The 14,964-nt window shown below is 42.3% G+C and overlaps 1 protein-coding gene across 1 annotated transcript in view; it reads left to right on the forward strand.

The window, feature by feature from the left end:
• Window positions 1–14,964, forward strand: part of XYLB (xylulokinase) — a 175,008-nt gene that overhangs the window by 49,124 nt on the left and 110,920 nt on the right. The window contains exon 15 of the mRNA XM_063450817.1: window positions 8,692–8,788. Coding sequence (XP_063306887.1) covers window positions 8,692–8,788 — 97 coding nt within the window. The remainder of the gene's footprint in view (window positions 1–8,691; window positions 8,789–14,964) is intronic.

Below are 14,964 nucleotides of genomic sequence, written 5' to 3' on the forward strand. Positions count from 1 at the left end.
TCTCGAGTATGTGTGCTGAACCGCTGAGAAGAAGGAGTAGTCCCGGGAGGTGGGGTGTGTTATTCGCCAACAGTCAAACAGGTGACGATTGTCTAGGATTTGAACGATTCTAGATCTGGAGGTTGCGTTGTATTTAGTGGACTTGGAAGTTGTGTCTAAGTCAGAATCTAGTGAGATGTTGAAGTCTCCCCCCAGTATAAGGATCCCTTCCGTGGTTTTGTCTACTGCGTTCAGATATTTGCGTGTATGTTTGCATTGTTTGCTATTAGGAAGGTATAGGTTGGCAAGTGTCACTACGGTGTTCCCTATCTTACCTTTGACTATCAAAAGCCTACCTTCTGAGACTGAGTGGTGTGATAGGTACGTGAAGGGTACGTGTTTCCCTATCAGAATGGCTACCCCTTTGGATTTGGAGCTTTCATAATTGCTAAAATATCCTGTTGGGTAGTGTTTATTGCGAAGGGTTGGGGCTGAGTTAGCTTTAAAATGCGTTTCTTGTAGAAATGCTATGTCTGTTCTGAGAGTGTGAAGTTCTCGAAGAGCTAGGGATCTTTTGGTTGGTGAATTAAGCCCCCTCGTGTTTAGGGTCGTGATACGTATGGTTGCCATGTTCGGTTATCTAGGTGAAGTCACTGCTTCTAGGAGTGTTAGATAATGTAAATGCAGGCACAGTGGATACACTGAAAACAATATATGAGAGATATCGACTCTAGTAGCGAGAGTATTAAGTGCAGATTACAATATATCAACCCGAGAAAATAAAAAATAAAGAAAGAAAGGATATCAAAAACGGATTAATCCAACTATATACAAAGACTTTGAATAAACTCCGGAGCTAGCAATTGAGAGTGCGAAGGTGTTGTGGGTGTGTAGGCCCTTTTAGCCGGTGGCTTTCCCCGAGTGTATTGGGAGATCTCGGGGATACAGATATGGCACCGCTGGGGCTTGTGATGCTGCTGCAGAGTGTCTCGCAGTCTGTGGTGGGGGGTAAATCTAAGTTTTGAGTGATATAAGGAGAGGTGGCGGGCAATCCACCTGTCAACTTATGTAAGGAAGTGGATTTCGGGCGTTAAGTTTTAGTGAGGAATTGGGACACATGTGAGCTTTGCTCGTTATGAACGGGTCTCCTGGCTCAGTTATGTGTCAGGTTGTGTGCGGCTTCGGTTATGGTCAACACTCTCAAAAGCTTTCTCTTGGTGGTGACTTTTCAGGGCACCCGCCCTCCCCCCTCCCGACATCCCCAAATACATGTCTAAATATTGTACTGGAGAGGTGTGAAGGGTAAAAAGAGCAAGGAAAGATGAAGGTGGGAGAGCAGGCCCGCGGCCCAGAGGGCCGGGAGAAAGGACAGGGGAGGGAGCAGAAGAACACAGTAGGTTTATCTAGTGGTTTGCATAACAACAGAACCCTGAACCTTTTGGTAGACAGCAAGTACGTATGCTCCTTGGTCAGATAAGTTCGTGGGTATTTGGAGCCCTTCAGGTGTGGGTGACAAGATCTGTGGTGCCACACTCAGCTTTATGGTAAAAGTCACTGGGATCGCACCGATGGCCCTTCTCCGGCTTGATATAAGACATTGACGAAGAGCTGCCATGTCTTAAGTCCAGGCTTCCTGTGGATCAGGCGTTTTCCAAGAGTCGGGGCTTCATATTAGGCTCGTGAGGTCTAATTGAGCGGGAGACTTGCTGTTCGAAGGAGAGGCTGATGTAGCCATGTCTTGTGGGAAATCAGTGTCTCAGTCCCTTTGTGAGTAGTCTTGAGCAGGCTCTTAAGAGTGTGATAACCTGTGAATAAAGACGCTTTTCTGGCAATTTATGTGGTTTTCAGTTCTTTTCTATGTCGTGTTTCCGTCTCAGGTTTCAGAATCGGTGTGGTTCAACCTGTTGCCTTTGCGTGTTTCGGAGATGAGGTTGGTTGTCGTTGCGACGCCTTTTTGGCGGGGTTTGCCATCTTGATCTCTGGGGACGTGGATAATTATGAGGAGCTTGAATCGGGCCGTACCAGTCTGGTATTTGTACATCCGGGAGATTTAAGGTAGAAGTGAACGTGGCAATGTCCTCTGAAGTGGTTACAGTAGCGGTGGTCCCGTTATGGGTGGCTGTTAAGGAGAGGGGGAAACCCCATCTGTACTTGATGTTCCTAGTACGCAGGATATCTGTCAGGGGTTTAAGTGTTCGTCTTGCTTGCAGAGTCATCCAGGAGAGGTCCGGGTAAATTTGTATTTGGGCCCCCATAAACAGTAGCGGTTGAGTCGTTTTTCTGAGTTCGCGGAGGATGTCTTCTTTCACCCCATAATAGTGTAGGCGACAGATTATGTCTCTCGGGGCGTCTGAGGCTGGACCTCTTGGCTTAAGTGCTCTATGGGCTCTGTCAAAGAGGATATGTTCCGCTGGATCTTTGTGCAGTAGGTAGTTGAATAATTCTTGGAGTGTTTTAGGGAGGTTTTCCCCTTCTATTTCTGGCATGCCCTTCAGCCTTAGGTTGTTACGTCGCCCCCTATTGTCCAGGTCATCAATAGCTCTGTACATTAACGCTAATTGCGTATTTTGTGCTTCTAGTGCTTGTTGGACCTGTTTAACTTGTGTGAGTGTGTGGTCCTGATTATCTTCCAGTGATTCTATACGTTCCTCTACCACTTTAACTTCCGCCGCCATGTTGTCTAATTTATTTTGAAAGGAGGATTCCATTTTCTGGATCAAGGCTGCTATATCTTGTTTAGTTGGTAGATTGCTGAGTATGGCTCTCAGGTCAGCATCTATGTTTGTGGAGGCACTGTCCGAGATGGCTGGGCTTAGTGGGGGTGAGGATGAGGGGTGCTCGTGTAGAGCTTCCGCCGCCATTTTGGGGCCTATCTCGTCGGCGGCGTTTTGCGCCGGATTTTCTTTAAAAAATTTATTAAGGGCGCCCGTTTTGACAGCGGATTGTCTGTGGGAGGCTTGGGCAGGTGTGGTACCTTTTTTGGGGTGTCCCATGTTGCTCTGTGTGCCCGATGGTCGTGGATTGCCCGCGGTCTCCTGCAGAGCTCAGCTAGTGCACGTCCAGCTCGGCTCGCGGTCGGCTCCGCCCCCATGTATATTTTATTTATATAGCGCTAACAGGTGTACTCAGCACTTTACAGGTTACATTACAGTAGAAGGAGGTACAGTAAGTGCAGTAAGTATACAGTGTATGTATATTATATTTATATAGCTATAACAGGTGTACTCAGCACTTTACAGGTTACATTACAGTAGAGGGAGGTACAGTAAGTGCAGTAGGTATACAGTGTATGTATATTATATTTATATAGCTATAACAGGTGTACTCAGCACTTTACAGGTTACATTACAGTAGAGGGAGGTACAGTAAGTGCAGTAGATATACAGTGTGTGTATATTTTATTTATATAGCACTAACAGGTGTACTCAGTACTTCACAGGATACATTACAGTAGAGGGAGGTACAGTAAGTATACAGTGTATGTATATTTTATTTATATAGCACTAACAGGTGTACTCAGTACTTCACAGGATACATTACAGTAGAGGGAGGTACAGTAAGTACAGTAGGTATACAGTGTATGTATATTTTATTTATATAGCACTAACAGGTGTATCACAGGATACATTACAGTAGAGGGAGGTACAGTAAGTATACAGTGTATGTATATTTACAGTGTATGTATATTTTATTTATATAGAATTAACAGGTGTACTCAGCACTTTACATGTTATATTAGAATAACGTTAAATACATTTATTAAATTAAGGATAAGCAAACATGATGTTTAAAATCCTGGCAAGTGACACTTCCCCTTTAAATTGAATAAAACAAAAGGTCTGATCTTTTGTTGGCAAAGGGGTTTAGCTATTTAAAGTGGCCAGTACAGCTGGACCTCTCCTGCAGCAGTAGGGCTTCAGAGTCCTCCTGTACACCAGTGTATTTTCTCTAGAACACGATGCATTGGTTCTCACATATGTAAGCATTACAAAGACTACAATAGCTCTGGTAGCTCCTACAGTAATGTGTTTTCAAGGTCGCTGCACTTGACCTTTCCTAACCACGTGACATTAGTCAGTAGCTGAAAATGGTATGTCCTTCACTCATATCAAATCGAATGGGCAGTCACTGCATTCTGAAAGCTGTCTCTGTTCTCTTCCCTTTAGAAGTGTTTTGTTTTCACTAGTTCAGATTAATAAAGACTTCATTTGTATAGTTTCTTTTGAATGGCAATGATGTTGGAAGCAAAACACAACATCACTAATGACACTTGTGTCTGAATAAATTCATCTTTTCTGTTTACTTAAAACATTGTCAGATGTACTATTGTGGGTCTGAATGCTTGTTAAATGTTCGCATAAAGCAGTGGTTTTTAAGTAATATTGCTAGCATTATTGTCCGATATAGGTATTTTCCATTATTTATTGCCTGCGTGTCCATTTACACTGTCTATAGACAGACACTGGCTGTAAAACCAGCCATGCAATCTCTATAGAAAAGTCTTACTGGAGTATCGCTCCCTGAATTCTGTGGCAGACTGGTTCAGGAGGCGTTTTAAAAGCAGAAAAATGAAAAGGAATAAGTGGCGCTAATATTTCAAACCAGGTGCTGCTAGAAAAACACTCTATTGTCACTTAAATACACCTATGTAATTTTGGCAAAACATATTGTGAAGAATCACCCTTCCTTCATTCGACTATTTCCCTCCCTGCTACTGTATTCGTTTTTAAATACCTTATTTGTTACTTCATGTTCGTCAAAAGCCCTTGTTCGGTAAAATAGTTATTTTACCGAATGAGGACCACCCTGGGTAGCAATTAGAACGTAGAATCTTGTGAAACCGCAGGTTAATTAAGTGCTCCTGGGTGTCCGCCATTACGGGACCCGAACACGTGGCGAGAACAATGAATGGCGGCCATCTTAAACTCCCGAACGGCCGGTCAGCGGGACTTAGGCGTCAAGCGCCTGGAACTATTTTTGGCATGGCCCTCCAGCATGACCCGGTCCCCCATGGAAGTCCCGTCTGACTTATTTCCACGAACTTGACACGAACGGTGTTCGGGAAATTTAAAGTACCGAATGAGGGGAGCACTCTCCATGAACTCTCTGCATTCTAACCCTAGTAGGTTTCGTGTAAATTGACACGAACGGAGACCGGCTTTTAGCCCTAATTTCATGGAACTCTAAATCGGATACCAACACGCGGTGAGCCGGTCAATCTTCCACGCGACGCAACACGAAAATTACCGAACGGATTTACGTGAAATTTAAGTATGTTGCTCCCCAGAGGGATGTAAAAGTTATATTGATATGTAATATGGAAAGTATTGTTTTAAAAAATTGTAAATTTTCTGGCCAGTAGATAATTGAGTTTAGCATGCTGCTCAAACCCAATTATCTAGCCTGGCCCAGAGGAGGAGATTTGTATTGGATAAATTGTGTGCTCTGTGTGCCAGTAAACAGTCTTGTTCAAGCATTAAGCTTTGGCTCACGTGCGGATTATTTGGCGATACCAGCGATATTTGTTCCTGTGGAATTATTGGAGTTATTCTGCTATTGGGAAAAGGAATAATAGACGGTGATACTGATTGCTACCGTCACACATATATTACTGGAATCCTAGGATGTTCTAAAAATAAAAAAGAGAACACTCCCTTATTTAAAACATTATTTTTCCAGTATGGTAATTTTTCTAAAGTTTTTTCCAGGTTTTTTAACTGCCTTTCCACCACCTGTATATATTTTTAATTGTCTAAAATTACACCCCCGCCCTTATCTGCTGTTTTTTTTTTTTCTTTTTTTTTTTTTATGAATTCTTTATTTTTGAGTGCATAAGGAAAAATAACAGTTGCAAATGCTTGTGCCATGCCCCAACAGCATGTACCCGCGATATAGTAATAAACATCAATGTAGTAAGGCATGACAAGGGAATACAATGCACATTTTTTTATATATAATGACGTGAAGACTGTTTTTAAACTTAGATAGTTGTGAGGTGAGAGATGAGAATGCAACAAACAACATACTATGCTAGCTGGCCAGCATTACATACTGATTGCACATTTTAAAGTTTATGTAGAATAGGAGACCGGTTAGTCCGAGCTGTCTATGCAGTAAGAAACAATCTGCAACCATATGCCAGATTAGCGTACTAGATTAAGCTGTGTTCCAACTTTCTACAATTTCTTTCACATTAGATACTGTTAACCAGATAATTAACTATGGTTTATCTAAGACATTGCGGAAATAGCTGTCTTGACCCAATGGCGTGTAGGCAGATGAGTCGTCGATGCCTGTATTGCCTTAACAGCTTTAACAAGCGCAAACATAATCAACACAATTTTACAGTGTTATGGCAGGAGTGAGCATTTTTAGTAAGTTAGTAATGCTAGACATAGCAGACGATCAACAAGCAAATTACAGTTTGCGAGCATGTGATGTGTAGCTGTGATGTATGCAAAGCATATGAGCGATTAGCATTCTGTCAAATAACTAAACATAAGATAAACACAAAATAAGACCCCACTCGCCCCCCCAAGTAATCAAGGTAGGTTAGGACTGTCTCTATAGCAGAGGCTAAACTTGGGTTGAGATGCATATGGACCTTGTGCCGTGTGGACGTGATCTTGGTGGGGCATATTGAGTCAGTCTTGTGGTTGCGTGGCCTATCTCCCAGACTGATCGTGTGATGCCACTGCCACGGGAGGATCTGCCTGTGGCTGTCGCTATATGGGGCCTCGCTTCCCGCTGTTTCTCCAGCTTGTTCATGCCCGCTTTGCCCCTCTGGAGCTTGTGTCGCATCTCCACTCGCAGGTGAGGTAGCCTTGGGCGCCCTCTCCTGGGTTTTTCCGGGTCTCTGGGTGCGGCCCCTGGTCTGCTGCTGCACTCTGTGGGGCTCCAGAAGCATGACCCCAAGATGGCTCCTTGTTGGTGCTTGCCTCTTGTGGGTTTATTTTCAGAGGGGGTTAGTGCTACCCTCCGCTTGACTGCCTGATGTAGGTTCTGTGGCAGGTCTGTGGGCAGATTCTCCGGCACCGGAGGTTGCATGCAGGCCTCCAGTTTCTCCCAAAAGGAGGCGAAGATTTTATTTAACCGGCACTCTGTTTCCAGCGCTGCACTGCATGGGTCAGTAGCGTGGGAGGTATCCGCCATTTTGTTGGCCTTGTCGGTAGTAGGCCCGGGATTCTGTGTTTGGTGTCATGTTACAAGTACTTTGCATGGGGTTCGGGTGGGGAAGGACCAGGCCCCGGTTTAAGTTTTCGCCTTTTTGTGGCAGCTGGGGAGCATCCGTCTCTCCTGTGCCTGCCTTGCTTGTAGGCCTCACCAGGGTGATGGGTGAGTATTGCTTGAACTGTCGCTTAAGTGGTGTCATTTTGTTCACCTCAATGTTCCCTCTCGGTTGGTGACCTTGCTGTATCGATATTCTGCTTTGTTTGTTCTGGTGAACAGGAGCTGCTAAGACATGCTTCCTCTCTGCTCTGCAGCCAGGCGCCGCCCCCTGCTGGTTTTCTAATAATAGAGGAGTCTTCTTAGGTCTATAATTTTTTTTCTTCAATTGATACATTTTGACAATATTTAGAAAGAGGCTTTATTTTATAGATCTCTTCTAGACAAGCCCGTTCGAATACTTTCATATTATCTGATTTTAAAAATAAAGGATGCAAATTCGACTTTTTCTTTAAATTGGAATATATGACATTAGAAGCATCTGTATTCTGTAGATTTTCTAACTGTAGGTTTAGTTCAGATTCTTTCCTTTTAAAAAAAACTTTTTTAGACATAATTTTCTCGTGTATCGATTTATGTCCAAAAAGGTTTGGAGAATGATTCAAGAACAGAAGTCCATAGTTTCATAAAGGTCTCTTTCTCTCTGTTAAAAGTGGGACATTTTGTAAATCTTAACCTCTTGGGGTAATTTATTTTTCAAGATATTTTTCAAGGGTAAAAATTTCTCACTTAATCTTAACTTCTTTAATTAGTAATCTTTCTAATTGGAAGATCATTTCATTCAAATTATCGCTCATTATGAGCGTTGGTTCTGCTTTGGAATCATCTCCTTCAAATAATTTTTGTGCAATTTTGCGCCAATTCTCTTTGTTCAAATATAGACATCTTTAATATAAATGCAGCCAAACCCTTCAAAGTGACAACAGCGAAATGTTAAAAGCCAAAAAATGAAAAGGAATAAATGGCCCTTATGGCTTTACTAATACTACATTATAAAAAAAAAGTTGTGAGAAACCACTAGCTTTTTTTTTATTTTTATTCATAACCATTCACTGGCCAACTCACGCTTGCAGGACTTCTCGCGGGCGGCTCCCTTCCTATGGAATAGCCTGCCTACCCCCATCAGACTCTCCCCTAGTCTTCAATCGTTTAAGAAATGCCTTAAAACCCATCTTTTTAGGAAAGCTTATGGCCTCCCAGAGTAACCTCTACCTCACATACCTGTCTCTTGCTCTCTCCTATAGGGCAGCACTCTGCGCTCTCCTCCAGCTCTGCTTCACTCCCACCTTGTTGATTGCTTTTTCCTGTCCTATTGTGTTTTACACCCCACCTCCTATAGACTGTAAGCTCATTTGAGCAGTGTCCTCTTCAAGCTATCGTTCCTGTAAGTTTCTTGCAATTGTCCGATTTATAGTTAAATGTACCCTTTTTTACCCTCTTACTGTAACGTGTAGCTACTAATATGTTATTTTCTGCTTCTGGTAGGTGTCGGACTTCCCAAAGACCGTGGAGATCCGTGCCATAATTGAAGGTCAGTTCATGGCCAAGAGAATTCATGCAGAGCGACTAGGATACAAAATAAGTAAGTCCTAAAGTTAAAATGAAATCAGCTGTGGTTGTATAGTGTTTTTGGAGTAAAACTTGTGTTTTTCTGTTGTAGCCATTTTACAGTATTTTACATAAGCCCTTTAAAGTGTCTCCGTCCCTTTTGGGTGTGCATGTTTTACAAAGACCCCTGAAGATGACATCTCGTTTCATTGCGCAGTGACCATGGTATGAAGCCAATGTTAGTTATGTTTACCTGAAGCTCTCCCGGGCAGTTGCTGCCATCGTCTTTCATCAGTTCCTGGCTCTTCATCCACTAGGAGCCCTTTGTCACTCCATCGAGGTCTATGAGAGCATCCTGTGAGTGGGATCCTCCATAGACCAAATTTTGCGTTGCATGAAAACATGCCTCTTTACCATAGCTGTCACCTTTTGTCGTCATCATTATTCAAGCTTAAACATAAGAGAAAGTAGTCCCTACATCTCGATTGCATTGGAATTTCAATGACGTCATTCCACATATTTCATAAAAATGTTACCATTATGAAGTACCTAGAACATTGTGATGGCAGAGCTGTGTTATTGTGTTTGTATTAATTCTTGTTTTCAATGTGTCAGATGTGTCTTTAAAGTAATAATTTAACGTTCCAGTCATGCGTTCTCATCTTGTTAGCGAGGTTTCATAGAAGAAGCAAGATGGTCATAGGAGCAGCAGGGAAGCAGTGCAGCAGCTAATATAGGGGGTTTCGTAATTCGTAACAACAGCTAACAAACCAGAGGTAGTGCGACAGGACCCTGAAACCTCCAGACCGGGGACAATTGGGAGAACCTCTTGGAGAATCCTGCATGAATACTGGTGGGATAACAGGAAGAAGCTGGTATTTGTAGCAGAGCGTAAGTGAGGGCAAACAGACACTAAACAGCTGGATGAAAAAAGTGTAAAGACCACAAACCTTAACACATCCATTTAGTGGTAGATTAGGACTAGAGGAGAGTGGACATATTTTCAGTCAATTTACTTTGACCTTCAGTAGACACTACCTGTAGATTAGGCAGTTACATTGTTTAATTCACCCTGTTCATAGATTAAATAGTTACATTATAACAGAGTCATGGTTCCCTGGCCCCAGATCAAGCCATTATATTGTACGTTTCCGCCTGTCTGTACATTAAGTGGTTACATTGTACGGTTCTTCCTGTCTGTAGATTAAGTAGTTACAGTGTACGGTTCCTCCTGTCTGTATATTAAGTAGTTACATTGTACATTTCTTCCTGTCTGTATATTAAGTAGTTACAGTGTACGGTTCCTCCTGTCTGTATATTAAGTGGTTACATTGTACGGTCCCTCCTGTCTGTATATTAAGTGGTTGCATTGTACGGTCCCTCCTGTCTGTATATTAAGTGGTTACATTGTACGGTTCTTCCTGTCTGTATATTAAGTAGTTACAGTGTACGGTTCCTCCTGTCTGTATATTAAGTGGTTACATTGTACGGTTCTTCCTGTCTGTAGATTAAGTGGTTGCATTGTTAGGTCCCTCCTGTCTGTATATTAAGTAGTTACAGTGTACGGTTCCTCCTGTCTGTATATTAAGTGGTTATATTGTACGGTTCTTCCTGTCTGTACATTAAGTAGTTACAGTGTACGGTTCTTCCTGTCTGTAGATTAAGTGGTTGCATTGTACGGTCCCTCCTGTCTGTATATTAAGTAGTTACAGTGTACGGTTCCTCCTGTCTGTATATTAAGTAGTTACAGTGTACGGTTCTTCCTGTCTGTAGATTAAGTGGTTGCATTGTACGGTCCCTCCTGTCTGTATATTAAGTAGTTACAGTGTACGGTTCCTCCTGTCTGTAGATTAAGTAGTTACAGTGTACGTTTCTCCTGTCTGTATATTAAGTGGTTATATTGTACGGTTCCTCCTGTCTGTATATTAAGTAGTTACAGTGTACGGTTCCTCCTGTCCGTATATTAAGTGGTTATATTGTACGGTTCTTCCTGTCTGTATATTAAGTAGTTACATTGTACGGTTCTTCCTGTCTGTAGATTAAGTGGTTGCATTGTACGGTTCTTCCTGTCTGTATATTAAGTAGTTACAGTGTACGGTCCCTCCTGTCTGTATATTAAGTAGTTACATTGTACATTTCCTCCTGTCTGTATATTAAGTAGTTACAGTGTACGGTTCCTCCTGTCCGTATATTAAGTAGTTACAGTGTACGGTTCCTCCTGTCTGTATATTAAGTAGTTACAGTGTACGGTCCCTCCTGTCTGTATATTAAGTAGTTACATTGTACATTTCCTCCTGTCTGTATATTAAGTAGTTACAGTGTACGGTTCCTCCTGTCCGTATATTAAGTAGTTACAGTGTATGTTTCCGCCTGTCTGTATGTTAAGTGGTTACATTGAATGGTTCCAACCGCTCACATTGAGCTTTGTCTACATTTGTTGCTTGGTTGTCCCTATTTGCCTAATATAAACACTTTAGTGAACAGTTGAAGTTATCTTTTTGTGACAGCAGAGGGCAGTAGAGTTACAATAAAACAGCAGCAAGCATAACATTGTATCGGTGTAATTACTTTTTTTACATATGGCACAAATTGTATGGATTAAATGTATGAAAAATATTGCTTGAATCAAAATGCTGTATTTTGCAATACACATTATTGTTACAAAATTATATATTCTAGATACAATACAGTACTGAGCTGTGTGTACAAAATGTAACCCCTTATTGCTGACTGTGAGTGAGTTTACTGCCCATTATATGTGTCTACATTATCTGATGTAAATCAATAGTAAAAGTTTTAAAATTCTTGCCCCAGACAGAGCAGCTCTGAAATATTATGTTTCCTTAACTCTCCTGAATGTTGTGCGCAATATGCCCATACACATACTTTGCTGCCCCTTTTCCAAATTTGTAATCTCACATTTTGGTAGGTTGTCTCTTGTAACGAAGACACAACTATGGGAGGTTTAAACTTGGGTGCAGTGGAGTGGCTGGACAGCCAGTAACATGGTTTGTGTAGGGGCCGGGTCTGCCACACAAAATGTCTGCTGTAAAGGTGTCAAATCAATCTAATGTGCATACGCGCCTGGCTGCCTAGCAGTCTCACTGACCAGTTCCAATCAGAGTAGTCGTGTGAGTGTGCATTGCAGAGTGCAGACGGTCTCTAATGATGTGCTCATGTTACATTTTCTGGTTGTCTTGGTCTCTGGCATACTCAAAAGCAAGACTAGAGACCGGTATCTGGACTGTTCTTCCCACTGCGGGACTGTTGGGAACCATGTAACACAATATTTGCCTCTAAACTGTTTTTCTAAACCAGCTGTGGCAGACCTTTATCTCCCATCATATTTTTCCAGTCTGTACATTTTTTACAAAGCCCTACCTGTCATGACAAACTCATAATGCGACGTGTATCTGGGGGACTTCTAGATATACATTGGAATGAATAGCAAGTTCGGCAAATTTACAAAAGGTATCTGGTTCTAAGGTTAAGTGCTTTTTATTACTGGGACATTATCATATATGCTGTCAGATGAGACTTGAGGAACAACACTTCACTTTAAGTTTTGTATGTGATTTTAGATGCTGTTTTATTTTGGGGGCATTATGTATGAAATAGATATCTTGTTAGGTCTCAGATTAATTGTCTGGATTCACCAAGATGGTCGGAGCAGGTTACAAAGAGATTGGGAGTATCTGTACCTAAATATGTTGCATTGCACATTTTCAGCCAGGTTTAGAATAAACTAATTGCCCATCAAAAAACTGAATTCCTGCATACCTTCCCCTCTTTATAGTGACTGGTCTAGAACTTAAGGTAAGCCAAAAGGGTACAGTGAGGGAAAAAAGTATTTGATTCCCTGCTGATTTTGAACGTTTGCCCACTGACAAAGAAATGATCAATCTATAATTTTAATGGTAGGTGTATTTTACCAGTGAGAGACAGAATAACAAAAAAGATAATAATCCAGAAAAACGCATGTCAAAAAAGTAATAAACTGATTTGTATGTCAATGAATGAAATAAGTATTTGACTCCTTCGACTTAGTACTTGCTGGCAATGCCCTTGTTACCAATCACAGAGGTCAGACGTTTCTTGTAGTTGGCCACCAGGTTTGCACACATCTCAGGAGGGATTTTGTCCCACTCCTCTTTGCAGATCCTCTCCAAGTCATTAAGGTTTCGAGGCTGACATTTGGCAACTCGAACCCTCAGCTCCCTCCACAGATTCTCTATGGGATTAAGATCTGGAGACTGGCTAGGTCACTCCTGGACCTTAACTCCTTAAGGACCAAATTTCTGGAATAAAAGGGAATCATGACATGTCACACATGTCATGTGTCCTTAAGGGGTTAATGTGATTCTTCTTGAGCCACTCCTTTGTTGCCTTGGCTGTGTGTTTTGGGTCATTGTCATGCTGGAATACACATCCACGACCCATTTTCAATGCCCTGGCTGAGGGAACGAGGTTCTCACCCAAGATTTGACAGTACATGGCCCCGTCCATCGTCCCTTTGAAGTGGTGCAGTTGTCCTGTCCCCTTAGCAGAAAAACACCCCCAAAGCATAATGTTTCCACCTCCATGTTTGACGGTGGGAATGGTGTTGTTGAGGTCATAGGCAGCATTCCTCCTCCAAACAGTGCGAATTGAGTTGACGCCAAAGAGCTTGATTTTGGTCACAACTGACCACAACACTTTCACCTAGTTCTCCTCTGAATCATTCAGATGTTCACTGGCAAACTTCAGACAGGCCTGTACATGTGCTTTTTTGAGCAGGGGGACCTTGTGGGTGCTGCAGGATTTCAGTCATTTACGGCGTAGTGTGTTACCAATTGTTTTCTTTGTGACTATGGTCCCAGCTGCCTTGAGATCATTAACAAGATCCTCCTGTGTAGTTCTGGTCTGATTCCTCACGTTCTTATGATCATTTAAACTCCACAAGATGAGATCTTGCATTGAGCACCAGACCGAAAGAGACTGACCGTTATTTTGTGTTTCTTCCATTTGCGAATAATAGCAGCAAAAGTTGTCACCTTCTCACCAAGCTGCTTGGCAATGGTCTTGTAGCCCATTCCAGCCTTGTGTAGGTCTACAATCTTGTCCCTGACATCCTTGGGCAGCTCTCTGGTCTTGGCCATGGTGGAGAGTTTGAAATCTGATTGATTGATTGCTTCTGTGGACAGGTGTCTTTTATACAAACACCTTTAAGAAAGTGCTCCTAATCTCAGCTCGTTACCTGGATAAAAGACACCTGGGAGCCAGAAATCTTGCTAATTGATAGGGGATCAAATACTTATTTCACTCATTGACATGCAAATCAATTTATAACTTTTTTGAAATGTTCCCGTATGTCATACATGTTTTGTTAGAATTATATTTTTGTATTGTTTTCTGTTATACAGCACCTCGGAATAGGTCAGGGCTATATAAATAATATTAATTGTATATAATCTCTGATTTACGTAAAAAAAATGTTCTAATCCATTTTGAGAGCCAAATCAAATTTCCATTGCAAAAGCTTTCTTGGGACAGAAATACTGTCACTTTGCTAGAACAGGTTTTTTTTTTTTTTTTTTTAGGATCTTTCTGTAAATTGTCTTCCTTTTTCTTTTGTCTGGTATTTGTTTGTAATACATTTTTATTTGCTCGCAATGGGACTATTTACTAAGTTTGCCCTTTTCTATTAGAAGAATTATGTTGCCGAACAGATTTCTATAGTTGTAATGTGGTTTCGTAGATATTTTTCCTAAATTGTGTTTGCCAGCTTTTTATCTAATTTGGTTAGGGTAACCTAGACACCCCATTTTTAAATTGTCTTTCTGGTGGCATCTTTTAAGCTACAATGGGTATAAGCAAGCCCGGACTGGCCATCGGGCATACCGGGCAAATGCCCGGTGGGCCGCGATGGCCGTGGGGCCGAGGCCAGCAGGGGAGATCAGAGGATCTCCCATGCCAGCGCGTGCAGGGCTAGCGCTACCCGAGCACCTCTGTGCCTCCATGGGCCGGTGGGGAGATCAAAGATCTCCCTCACCGGCCCACAGGCACTGGTACAGGCGGCCGGTGCTGGGGTGTGAGGGAGGCAGGCAGGAGGAGAGAACACCGGCGGAGCTCTATCCAGCAGCTCCGCCGGGTCCTCTCGCGAGGTCTGAGCGTTACCGCGGCAACGCTCAGATCTCGCGAGAGTGAACTCTAGCCTGCAGGGGCTAGAGT

This window comes from Pelobates fuscus, chromosome 4 (assembly GCF_036172605.1).
Source record: "Pelobates fuscus isolate aPelFus1 chromosome 4, aPelFus1.pri, whole genome shotgun sequence".
NCBI lineage: Eukaryota > Metazoa > Chordata > Amphibia > Anura > Pelobatidae > Pelobates > Pelobates fuscus.